The following is a 13964-nucleotide window of genomic DNA, read 5'->3' on the forward strand; positions in this document are numbered from 1 at the left end:
AAGGTTTCTACGCCGCCGGACGCGGCCTCCAAGGTTTCTACGCCGCCTGACGCGGCCTCCAAGGTTTCTACGCCGCCAGCTGCGGCCTCCAAGGTCCTACGTGTTGGACGGCCTCCCGGCCGCCCCCCCGAACGATGGTCCCGTGTTGGACGGCCTCCCGGCCGCCCCCCCGAACGATGGTCCCGTGTTGGACGGCCTCCCGGCCGTCCTCCTGAACAATGACTCCAGGGACGGTCTCTCGACCGTTCAAATCTTTTGTGTTTTTCCTGTTTGTGTTTTGCCTTAGTTCTTTCAGGTCTTTGTGTTCTTCCTTGTGTTTCCTCTGGCCCTCCACCCTTGCAGTGCCGCCCTCCACCCACCCAAGTCCTTCGGGAGGGGTTTTTTTTGGGGACGCCTGGAGGCGTCCTTGAGGGGGGGTACTGTAAGGATGGTACCATTTGCTGTTTCTGTTTGTGTCTGTGTTTCCCTAGTGTTTCCTCGTCAGTGTAATTGTTGCCACCTTTGTCTCGTCACACCTGTTGTAATCACGTCTTGTCTCGTCCTTGTATATAAGCCTCCTGTTCTGTGTTGTTCCTTTGTCGGGTCGTATTCGTTGGGTCTTCATGTTTCCTGCGTCTTCTGAATTTTCCCTGAGCTTCCTGAGTCCTTGTGAGTTTCTCCCTGAGTCTTCTAGTCCATGTAAGTTTTGCTGCCACGTCAGCTTATTGTTTTGTTACCTTTTATTTCGTCATTAAAGTATTTAGTTTTTTATAATCTGCCGAGTTGAGACCTGTCTGCACAACTGGGTTCGTTCCTGTCCACCTGATCCTGACATGGACAGGTCGCAAGTCCATCACAGGGCCACATAGAGACAAACGAGACAAACAACCATTCATTCTCTCTCTCTCTCACCTAGGGACAATTTTGAGTTACCAATCAGCCTAACATGCATGTTTTTGGTCTGTGGGAGGAAACCGGAGTACCCGGAGAAAACCCACACATGCACGGAGAGAACATGCAAACTCCACCTAGAAAGGCCCCTGGACCGGGGTTTGAACCAAACAACTTTTCCATGATATTCAAATTTTTTGGAAAGGGTCTGTACTTAGTTACTTGAAGTCGATGCAGATGATGCTTGTTCTGAGCCTGGTTCTGTTAAAGGTTTCTTCCTCATGAGGGAGTTTTTCCTTTCCACTGTCGCCTTCAAGCTTGCTCAAGATGATAGTCTGCGATGAAGTTAAACTCAAAGCAGTCCGCTCCTAAGATAAAAAATGCTATTAACTTACTTTTTATGTATATAAATGTTTCTGTTCAGTGCCCTTAGATGACTTCTGTTGTGACTTGGCACTATATAAATAAACTGAATTTAATTGAAAAGAAATCTGTTAATCACCCAGTACAGTAGCCTCTCGCTACCTCGTCGTTCGACTTTTGCAGACTCGTTCTTTCGCAGTTTTTCCAACGATTGTCACCTTTAATATTACTCAAGTGATTGGGATGTTACGGAATAAAAAGTTTAAAAAAAAAAACTTCGGACAGGTGCTGCCATTTTGAAGTTTTCTTTTGACCAGTCAAAAAACTACACTACCCAGAAGCCAACAGTGCTTCCGGCCGCTGTTTTCTGCTGAAATGGAGGGAAAGTTTTGATCCGATCCGAACCTGACTAAAAAGTTTGGTCCTTATTCATAGTGACTTCAGCGCTCAGTGATTGCAGAGAGCCGATCAGAACCGGACCAGGACTACTTCCAGCTTCATCGATCAGTCTGAGTGCTGCTTGCCAAACCGTGAAGCCTCTCAAGTGAGGACGCGTTGCTTGGAGGTCCGGTGTCTTCTCAGGAGCTCACCCGGACTTTTTTCATCCAGATCCCTCTGGATTATTTGGACTCGATCAGGACCATTGGGTGGTTTTGTGCTGGCTCACCGAAGTTCCGGCTCTCTCCAAAGGTGCTCAACGGCTGCCGAGAGCCAATCAGAACCGGACCAGAACCAGACCAAGGTTGGCGAGTACCTATATAAAATTTTACAGTACTGTACAGTACATATATGTATGTTGTTAAAATTATAGGTAGGTTTAAGAGCTTAGAACATTGCAAGAGTGTGGGAAGGGTTTATAAAACCTAAATACAAGAATAAATATAGTGTTTCTACTTGGCAGTTTTTCACTTATCGCAGGGGTGTCTAATCGAGTGACTACTGTAATTCAAATCAGGCGTGCCAAAGCAGGGAAACAACTAAAACACGCAGGATGGTGTTCCTCAAGGACCAGGGTTGGGAGCCACTGACTTGCACTAAATTCAAAGGGTATTTGCAACAGCAGCAGCAGTTAGCTGTAGCACTTCTGGGGCAACCTGAGGAACTTCCAGCAGGACTGTCACAACTTTAATGCAGAATTAGGAGCTGAATTTGTTAGCCTGTCAACCCATCAGAACTGCTCTATTCTTCTCCAAATTATTTTTCCCCAAGAGCTATCTATAGCAGGTAAGATGTTAATTGTTCATAACCTGTGATGTCCTAAAACTTCAGTGGTACTACAACACGTCTGCTCTGCTTGAGTGTCCCAACTGGCTGTTCATTTGAACTTGTGGATTTAACCTATACCTGTAGACGCTTGGCCTTTCTCTTTAAAAATAAAGCTTTTTACCTCAGATAGCTGTTTTTATTAATAAACATGTTTAACTATCAACAAAGTTTCAAGTCTCCGTTGTATGTCATGGTCCACAGAGTTGGGTTGTGATGCAAACTGGAGAATCATACAATAACCTGGATGAACGCCACATAACCACTTCACAGAACTTGACCTTTAAAAATCTGAACAAACACTTAAATTCACTTTATTAAATTTTCCTTTTTGTAATGGTAGAGTTTGTCTTGGACCTGTCTGCAAGAAAAAGTTGCCACTCCTCCTTAAATTTATAGCACAGTGTTGTTTTTGTTCCTTCAGAGACCTAACTCTTCTAAGTGGAGCACAGGAGTTTAAGTGGGACAACAGCTCCAAACAATCTGACTTCAACCTGTCCAACGCTATTCATCCTCACAGTGCATTAAATAATGTTTCCATGTTGTTGACTGACGACCAAACAACAAGAATATCAAACAGGATGCCACTACATCAGACACAAACTGTAATAAACTTCCTTTTCATTCCTTTGAGGTGGTTCCACATTCACTAAATGGATGTGCAGGTTAAACAGGTCAGATGTAGAAAACATGCACTCACAAAAAATACAATCTTACTCCAGAAACAGGAATGCAAGCTCAGTTTGTTACATCTGACAGGACAGCTGTGGCTGAGTGGTTAGAGCAGTCGAACTCCAATAGGAGAATTGGGGGTTTGATTCCACTACTATGCAGTCACATGTTGAAGTGTCCCTGGGCAAGACACTGAGCCCCTCATTGCCTCAGATGTGTGTCCCATCGATGTATGAATGTGATCTAAAAATAACTAATTAGTCTCTATGGACTGATCTGTTTGATTATTTTTGTAGAGATGTAGTAGAGTGCTGAAGGAATATGTGTTTGGAAGTAAATGAGGACAGATTGTGTTGTAAAGAGCTTTAGAGTATTTTGATTAGATAGAAAGACATTATTTAAGTACAGTCCATTTACCATCCATCCATCCATCATCTTGACCCGCTTTTTCCTTTTCAGGTCATGGGGGTCACTGGTGCCCATATTCAGCAGTCACTGTGTGAGAGGCAGGGGACACCCTGGACAGGTCTCCAGTCCATCACAGGGACACAGAGACAAACGAGACAAACAACTATTCACTCTCTCACTCACACCTAGGGACAATTTAGAGTTACCAATCAGTCTAACATACATGTTTTTGGTCTGTGGGAGGAAACCGGAGTACCCGGAGAAAACCCACGCATGCACGGAGAGAACATGCAAACTCCACCCAGAAAGGCCCCCGGCCGAGATTTGGTTCATGTTTGGTTTATTTGTCGTATGCAAAAATCAACACAAGGTCAACAATGTAATGAAATGCTGAGGACGAGAAAACAACGTCTCGACTCGCCAAAAACGAAACAAGAAATACCAAAGCGTGCAGCAAAAATGCAATAAACACGGCGCCAAAAGTGAAAAAGTAATACATCTACAGTGAGGTTCTTTTAGCAGCATGGTTCTCTTCTGTTAGCAGCATAGTCTCATTAGCAGGTCCCGTTAGCAGCTTGATGGCAATAATGACCGCAGCAGCTGCCCGCACATACTGTCCTCCAGAACTGGGTCCAGCAGACAAAGCACATCCAAGGTTTTCCCATGGAGCCAAACAGGTCTGTAGAGTTCAGTCTGTGCAGGCAGGTGGATGATCAGAGCCTGAGCTTGAAGCTTGGGGGGGGGCAGAAACTGAACCACGATGGCAGGATGGCAAGATGGCATGATGGCATGACGGCACGATAGCACAATGGCACGATGGCATGATGGCATGATGACAGGATAGCATGATGGCACGATGGCACGATGGCACAATGGCAGGACGGCATGACAGCATGACGGCAGGACGGCACGATGGCATGATGGCAGGATGGCATGATGGCATGATGGCAGGATGGCAGGATGGCATGATGGCATGATGGCAGGATGGCACGATGGCATGACGGCATGACTGCATGATGGCAGGATGGCATGATGGCACGATGGCAGGATGGCATGATGGGATGATGGCAAGGCAACGACACAGAAAACTCCAAAAATGTGTTGCGGTCATACCCGTAGCGTGTGTGTGCAGTGTTGGCGCAAAAAAAAAAAAAAGGTTAAAACATAAGTATAAAAAAGTTAAATCTGGTCTTCTGGACATTCAAAAAAACAAAACAAAGCAAAACAACAAAAAAATGTAGAAACGTTTCGTCTCTCATCCGAGAGACTTCCTCAGTCTGAGGAGCTGTATTCAGCTCAGTCTCTTAAATAGCACCTTCTCAGAGTGGATCAACCAGTTTTGCTGCTGACAACCAAAACCAGCTGATCACATGCTCAAGAAGGACCATCAGCCTAACAATGGATCATTAGCACACTGATGGCTGTTGACTATTCACAGAGGGCTGAGTGATACTAGCAATCACAGCATTGTAAGAGGGGGACAGTTGAACACGGAGGCCTCCACCCCTGTTTAACGATGGACGATTTCTTTTCACAAAGATGGCCTCCTTTACTCCTCTCTCAAACCATTGTTCCTTTCTGTCCAGGATGTGAACATCTTCATCCCTGAAAGAGTGACCGCTGGCCTGGAGATGAGTGTAGACCGCAGAGTCCTGGCCTGATGATGTTGATCTTCTGTGCTGGGCCATCCTTTTGGCCAGTGGCTGTTTAGTTTCCCCGATGTAAGACTGATCACAGCCCTCCTGACACTGAACAGCATACACAACATTACTCTGTTTGTGCCGGGGGACTGGATCTTTGGGATGAACCAGTCTTTGCCGTAATGTATTTTGGGGTTTAAAAGCCACTGGGACGTTATGTTTAGAAAATAAACGTCTCAGTTTCTCTGATACTCCCTCAACATATGGAATGACCACTGGTCTGGGTCTGGGTTCCTCCTTTTCACCTGATGGCTGACTGGAGTCCTGTTTGGGTTTCTTCTCTGCTTTCAGGAAGGCCCAGTTAGGATATCCACATCTAGAGCCTGTCTTGTGTGGGATTTCTCCTTTTGCCTGGCTCCTGAGCTAGTGGGGACACTGTCTGCTCTGTGATACAGAGTCCTGATGACTCCTAACTTGTGCTCCAAAGGGTGATGGGAGTCAAACTGCAAATACTGGGCTGTGTGGGTGGGTTTGCGGTACACCTCAGTTTGCAAATGTCCTCTATCGGAGACTGAGACCTCACAGTCCAAGAAAGCCAACTTGACATTTTTTACATCTTCTCGTGTGAACTTGATGTATTTATCTATAGAGTTGATGTGGTCAGTAAAATGTTGGACTTCCTGAGATTTAATTTTAACCCAGGTGTTGTCAACATACCTGAACCAATGACTTGGTGGTGTCCCTGAAAAGGACATCAAGGCTCTCTTTTCTACCTCCTCCATGTACAGGTTGGCAACAATAGGAGAAACTGGAGACCCCATAGCACACCCATGTTTCTGCCTATAATATTGCCCCCCATATGTGAAGTAGGTTGACTGCAGGCACAGTTTCAAGAGTTGACACAGTTGTTCTGTGGAAAGCGTGGTCCTGCTGCTCAGAGTGGTGTCTGATTTTAATCTTAAACTGACCACCTCTACTGCATCATCAACAGGAATGCACGTAAAGAGTGATGTGACGTCAAAAGAGACCATTGTTTCATCAGTCTCCATGATGACATCCCTCACCTTATCCATGTCATCATGAAAAGAAATCGTCCATCGTTAAACAGGGGTGGAGGCCTACGTGTTCAATTGTCCCCCTCTTACAATGCTGTGATTGCTAGTATCACTCAGCCCTCTGTGAACAGTAAACAGCCATCAGTGTGCTAATGATCCATTGTTAGGCTGATGGTCCTTCTTGAGCACAGCTGGTTTTGGTTGTCAGCAGCAAAACTGGTTGATCCACTCTGAGAAGGTGCTATTTAAGAGACTGAGCTGAATACAGCTCCTCAGATTGAGGAAGTCTCTCGGATGAGAGACGAAACGTTTCTACATTTTTTTGTTGTTTTGCTTTGTTTTGTTTTTTTGAATGTCCAGAGGACCAGATTTAACTTTTTTAGATTTTTCTACCTGGATTATTGAGCATGCATCAGGATGTTAAAACATAAACAAAAAAAGATCAAGTCGAAGCGGTGCTCCGGTTAGTGCGGCCATACTGCGACGCTCGTGACGTCACACAATTCGATATGGTGACCTTCTCGCTGACAGGCAACAGCTCTACCAACTGAGCCACCGTGTTGCCCAGTTTGTTACAAAGAAAAACAAAATACTGCAAGCAGCCAGAAGAGAAGACTTGTGAAGGCAGTAACATAAATGTACCAAACACAAACATAAGCATATACACAAAGCACGATGGGACCGAGATGGTGTAGAGGCAGGGCAGCCGACTCGAGATCCGAAAGCCCCAGGTTCGATCCCCAGTCATTGCACATCTCGTGGTGTCTCTGAGCAGGACACTTTAAACCAAATTGGTCCCTGGGAGCTTTCAATAGCTGCCCACTGCTCCACCTGAGTGTCTACTAGGTACGATGGGTTAAATGCAGAGAACTAATTTTGCCATTGTATGGAAACATATGATGACAACACACACACATTATTATAAAACACAAACAGATATTTAGAGATGCCTATGGGTCATAAAAGCTATGGAAGCCTTACCGCTAAGATCAGACACAAAGTCGTCCTGTGCATAACGGTATTTCTCTGGACCGCATGCAATGAACACATCATCTTCCCCAAAAAAATCTTGCAGGCAGGAAATCTGGTAAAAGAAAAACAAACAAAAAAAAGGACATTTGAAATATTCAATCCTAAATCAGCTGTTGCAACAGTCAGAGTTTGTGAACAGAGTAATTTGATAGGCTTTGATGGTTAAAAAAAAACAAAAAACTTTTCAATAAACATGTAAATCTAATCCCAAAAGCAACTTGATTTTCTTAATCAAAAGCTAAATATAGCAGCTTTTCGTAAGACGAAGATTATCTCCAAAAAGCAAATTAAGGAGATCAAAAATATATATATTTTTTTTACATCATTTAATATCATAATACTTTACAAAACTTGGCTTGAAGCAAATGCTGTGGTAATGTTTATTGAGCATTACAGCTAAAGTTCAAGAGATAAACTAGGAGAAAACAACATGTCAAGGTCAAGCAATGTGACATCCGGGATAATGCAGAGTCAACGCATTTTAAAGAGAAAGCATTGAAGTTAAAACCTCTGCCACAAAGTATTTCATCTCATCGTTTCATTTAAATGACAAGGCTTACACTGTGATTGTCATCTACTCTGTAGCTACATATATACACATATACACATATATACACATATACACATATACACATATATATATACATATACACACATATGCACATATATATACATATACACACATATACACATATATATACATATACACACATATACACATATATATACATATACACATATATACACATATACACATATATATACATATACACATATATACACATATACACATATATACACATATATACACATATACACATATGTAGATGAACAGATGCTCTGATATATTCATCATTTAACACGGATTCCTCATTTTTCTGGACTGAATAAAACGTGCACTGAATTTAAGGAAATGCAAAGTGAGACGTCATTTAAATTTGACCCATCAAAATGAATGCGGTCATTTATTTACAGAATCAAATTTAACATCAAACATTTACATTAATTTGGCAAATTATGAAAATAACAATATAAGCAATCAATCAGGAAAAATCATACGGCCATGATTTTTCCGTTGCTGACATTTATAAAACTGTACAACTATGATCTTTTGCCCACATGAATGTGGGTGAGCATTTTACACAGACATTTCTAAATATCTGGAAGAATTTCTACTTGATAGAAAAGTTTAAAGATGGGAAGAAGTTTAGAGGGAGTTAAGATTGAATGGGAGGGGAGGAATGTTCGCCAGAACCGACACTCTCCATCAGAAGCCCAGCTCGCCTCGGTACGCTTGGTAGGAAACTTGACCCATTACCTTTCTGATGATAATCAGCAGATATGGTGTTCCGTTAACGCTACCGGTCCAGCGTCTCCTTAGAATGGCTGTTGCCCGTCAGAAGTAGTGGCGAGGCTCTGTTCGACACACATTCACCTCAGTGGAAAATGTTATAATCCCATGGAACTCGGAAGAGCTTTGTTGTCATGTCAGGAACTCCAACAGCACTCCATCAGAACTCCAGAACTCTAGAAGTCTGACAACTCTCCAACTCCGTGAACTCTGTAACTCCGTGAGTCGTAAGTCACTCTGGGTACCTGTGAGTCTGTGTAGACCAGGAAGTACTGACATTTTAAAGACTCTTTCCCGGTTCACTTTTTGGGATTTTTCATTGGTCAGAAACGACCAGAAGGGGTGTGTTTTTGTGACGTAAGAGGTTAGAGACAGTGAGAATTGTTATGGGACAGCTCAGAAATGTTCTCACAGACCGAGAGGGTTCTGTTTTGGCGTGCCTAAGAAACAGGTGCAAAACATCTCTATTTACGTCTGAGAGGATTCTAAAACATGACAGTTTTAACATAACAACTTGTTTTTCGTTTGACTGTAACCTTGTAAACGCACACACTTGCTCATTCAAAAGACAGAAAATCAAGAAATGCTTATTCAGGTGATTTCTTCTCTGAATGAGGAATAAAAATCATTACTTACTGTTTATGTAAAATAAAAATGAGTAGTTCTTTTCAACCTGTAAAGCATTGAGTGAACTAACACAATTTGATTATCAAAACATTTGTAAGACAGTAATGATTATAAAGAATTGTCTTTTCTGCTTGATTAATTCAAGAAAGAAAGTCATCAGATGGCCCAGACTTATTCAGATCAATGAAAATAACAGTCTCTGTCCATCTGGTAGATTTGAGGTCATCTGGTTCACTACAGTCCCCCCTTTGGAAATCATCACCTGTCCATGGGGATGAATTCCAACCGTGAACTTAGACCTTCAAATGTCCTTGAGCTTGATGTAATCCAGCGAGGAAGACCAAAGTCAGAAGTAATCCAGCAAGGAAACAAAGTCAAGGTAATTCCACAATGTTCTTGGTATTCCATTGTGTTGATTATAATCCCATATCGTCTCGATAATCCCATTGTAGCAATGCTTTAACCCCTTGGAAACAGAGTCTGTAATCCATTGGAAAAAGTCATATAATCCACAACGGTAAATCCACAGCGATTGGAAGTGTTGATTCATCAGCATACAGAGGGGTACCCTTGGATTGAACTGAAGAAGCGGCCACTGGATGAAGAGTGGAGACCAACGTCAGGATTGCAGGTTGCCTCCAGCGAAGGTTGTCTCCAGCGACGTCCAGCCTGTGCCGTTCTGGTTCAATGTGTCATGCAATTATGTGGTTTAAGGTGGGCTTATGAAGGGGATTTTACATAAGGCCTTAAACTATATGCATCTGGTGTGTAAGCTATTATGGTTGGGAACAGCTACGACTACCAGTTAAGGGGTGGAGCATGCTGAAAAGGGGTAACTACAGGGGTTTAAGCCTATAGAAAAGGGTTCCAAACTACTTTTCCATTTCTAACTTGGGTTAAGTTAGCTTTACATGGCAAAATATAGTTTGGTTCAAATGTCTGTTGTCTTTTAGACGAACGACTTGAGATTGGGTGTTTGGTTTCCCCATAAATGTTTTGGAAGTCTATGGCGAGACTTATCAAAAAGAATTAGCTATCCCCCCGAATAGAATTGTTCGAGTAGGTTCGGCTTAAGCGTTGTGAGATCAATGTAGATTATGGTACTTAAAGTAGCAATAATATACATTGACTCCGCAAAGATTGCAATTTAATGAATGAACTGCATGTTGGCATGGTCAAAGGCTTCTTAGTCTCTAACTTACTACACACAAGATTCATTCTTACCTCAGAAACAACCAAAATCAACTAAACAACGTTTCAACACCGACAAGAGTAGTGACTAAGCATCTAGAAACATCGTTTCACTGCTCCTCCTCACCCTGGTTGTCAGTTTCAGTCACGTTGTCCCGTGTGAGTGGCTTCTTTGCGGACCCGCTTACGCGAGGCATAATCATATCGAGGTGCGCTGCATGGCGATCCACGTCGACTCGGAGTGACGTTTGGCCCCGGGACAGGGATGCGAGTATCCCACACAATACGAGGGTTATCGTCATTAGCAGGGCTATGATTAATGTGTCCGCGCTCGACCACGCATAGTTAATTGGTTGGATCGGGTTCTTAGTTGTGGACCTGAGGGACTTGAGAACTTGGTTTATTGGTTCCACGTCGACGACTTGGGTGCCTTCAAAACGGATCCTTCCCAGAGTCTCTGGATCTATGTCTATAGACATATTTCCTAGGTACTCTGAGTCATCCAGAGTCGCGTCCCATCGTTCCGGATCGAGGTGATAGAGCGTCAAGTCACCAATGTGTATGGTTGTTCCCTGGGGAACACTGATCCACATCGTTTTGTCCGGTAACGCCAAAGGTCTATTTGCCCCGGGTTGATCGTAGGCTATGATCGCCTGTCTTTGAGGAGCATTCACTAGCCAACGAGAGCCAATTATTTCCGCTTTTGCATCTTTAGCCAGGTGTCGAGGCGTTACGGTCGTTGAGCACTTAGAATTTTCCGGAATAGGTGTTAATCCGCATATGCCCGCGGTTTTATTCCACATAAACGGTTTGCTCGGGCACAGATAGTGTATCTCCCGAGTGAGAACACACATCTGCAGGTTTGGAGCTAGGTAAACTGAGGGGTTGTCGTCGTGGTACGCAACCATCCTTGGTGTGTCAATTTGAACATGGTTTTCGCCGTGCCAATTGCCAACATTTACGACGTCCCTGAGTCTATATATGCCGTTTGAGGGAATTATCGGTAGGTTGATAATGAACGCCATTTCAAATGTTTTGTGATTGACGTAGATTGGGATTGCGCTACCGAGAGTGTAAGCCAGGTGTGCCTGTGTTTGCGTAACTTTTTCGTGCGTAGCGGAGCTGAGGATGTCGTTCACCATCTGTAGAGAGACTAGATACGGTGGGATCCTACCGGTGGCTAGTGTATCTACCGACGAACTGATATCTCTAAGCATGTCAGCAAAAATCCTATCCATTAGGTGTGCAACAGCGTAATCCGCTTCAACCTTAAGGGCTAACTCATTTACCGCTATTACGAGGGCTTTGATTTCTTGGGTGTGAGTATTCAGCACTAGAACAGTATCCTTTACGGTTTTAGTCACCTGTGTCAATTGTGTTAGTTGAAGGTTCATTTGCGCTCGGATCTTTGGGACCTCGCTCTCTACTTCATACACATGTTGTTTTAGGGACGTTATACTGACAGTGTTGTATGCGGACAACCCTAGGCTGAACAGTGATCCTAGTGACGATGCAGCAAGCAAAAGTCCGCCGATGCCGCGCTTTTGCCTTGTACTTATTCCGCCCAACTCTTGTTGAGTGTAAGTAAATTTATGCAGTTGTTTTAGGATGTGTTGGATCTCTGCTTTAGCACCCTCTAGGGATACTGTGTACCATGGCCTGTTTAACCACTCATTTTTAATGTTAATGTGTTGTTGGACCACGGTTTGGGGGTCGAAGCGGACGAAGACCTTTCGAGTGTATAGGCGGCAATCTGTGATGAGCAGTCCCTGCTGGTCCCGCAGAGCGATGCCCGAGGTGGGTCCAAGGGTTACGATCTCGGCTTGCCCCTCTTGGGTGGCACCCAAGAGGGTGAAGATTACCAGTAGTGGTATCATCATTGTCCTATGGAAACACAAAGAGATAGGTCTTAGCTTCGTCATGGTCAAGGGTAGGTCCTGTGAATTTAAACTATGGTTAAGTTTATTATCCATTAGTTATCTTCTGCTTGGATGACCCTTATTCCCACGAGGTCAGATTTTGTGAGATCTTTGTCTCCTGAGGAGTTGTTGCACGCCTTGTGTTGTTTAACCTGGTTACGATGTACCCATTTAACAGTTGGCTCTTTTTGGCCTTTACTGATTTTTATCTGGTAGATAATTGGGGACACTTTGTCGGTTATCAGATGGGGTCCAGTCCATCTGGGCATCAGCTTACGGGCGAGAGTTCCGGTCCCGGACTCTCTTCTCCCAGTTTTGGGTGCAAACGTGTAGTACCAGACCCTGTCTCCCACTTGGAGTTCCTCGTGAGAGGCCTTTTGGTCGTAGTACGCTTTGCGTCCTTCAGCTGATTTTTCCAGGTTTTTCTGTGCGAAAGCAAAAGTGTTTTTAAGGTGTCTTTCCAAGTCTTTCATGTATTGTTGTGTGGTGTAGGCTGTTGCCATGGTAGCATCGCCTGGTTGGTACAACAGGTGTAGAGGGAGAGTCATTTGTCGACCCGTCATCATCTCGAAAGGAGCGATGCCAGTCGACGTGTGTGGAGTGGCCCTTATGGCCATGAGGACCAGAGGGAGTTTCACATCCCAGTCCTTGTGGTTTGCGGCTACGTATTTTTTCAAAATACTCACCACAGTCCTGTTTGCTCTCTCAACCTGGCCTGAAGCCTGTGGGTGGTAGCCAATATGGAAGTTGGCTTTGACGCCTAGCGTCTTCCACAGTTCCTTCATTACTTCACCTGTGAAGTGTGTACCTTGGTCTGAGTTCACCCTAAGGGGAAGTCCAAACCTTGAAAATACATGATTCATTAATAACATAGCAGTGGTTTGTGCTGTGTCATTAGGGGCTGGTAGACATTCTACCCATTTGGTAAACGCGCAGGTTACCGTGAGAAAATATTTATTTCCTCTAGAGGTCTTAGTGAGTGGTCCGACCCAGTCAATCTGGAGGTCCGACCATGGAAATGCAATGCCTCTACTATGCAGTGGTGCTCTGTGAAGTGGTCTGGATGGTTGAAACTGGCCACAGATCAGGCACCCTTTTATGTAGTCCTTGACATCCTTTTTCATTCCAGGCCAATAAGCAATCTGTTTTAATGCTTTCAGCGTGGCATTGTCACCCTTATGTCCTACGGACGGAAGGTCATGTGCATGGACTAACATCACCCCCCTGTGGTCATGGGGGACCACGAACACAGGTGAGGACGTCCGTCCATGAGCAAAAGTTAGGATGCCCTTAAGTAGTTTTAGCTGTTTGCGCAGCTGAAAGAGGACTTTAAGATCTGGATTGGAATCCAGCTCGTCTTTCGATGGAGTGTATTTGTCTGGGTCAGTCAGATACAGCATCATCGAGTTAATTGCAGGATCCAACTTCTGAAGTTGGATGATGTCTGGGTCAGTCAGCATTGGGCGCACAGAAACTGTGTTATCAGCAGGTTTAGCTGCAGCTTGTGCACGTGTGACTGCCATTACCTCAGTTGTAGCTTGTGACGACTGAGTGTTGAGTAGCCAGGAGGGGT

The 13964-nt window shown here is 44.1% G+C and overlaps 1 protein-coding gene across 1 annotated transcript in view; it reads right to left on the bottom strand.

Moving 5' to 3' along the window:
• The window catches only part of dclk2a (doublecortin-like kinase 2a), an 87008-nt gene that overhangs the window by 38611 nt on the left and 34433 nt on the right, over positions 1-13964 (bottom strand). The window contains exon 3 of the mRNA XM_037690517.1: positions 7229-7355. Coding sequence (XP_037546445.1) covers positions 7229-7355 — 127 coding nt within the window. The remainder of the gene's footprint in view (positions 1-7228; positions 7356-13964) is intronic.

This window comes from Nematolebias whitei, chromosome 16 (assembly GCF_014905685.2).
Source record: "Nematolebias whitei isolate Nwh7 chromosome 16, NemWhi1, whole genome shotgun sequence".
Classification (NCBI taxonomy): Eukaryota; Metazoa; Chordata; class Actinopteri; order Cyprinodontiformes; family Rivulidae; genus Nematolebias; species Nematolebias whitei.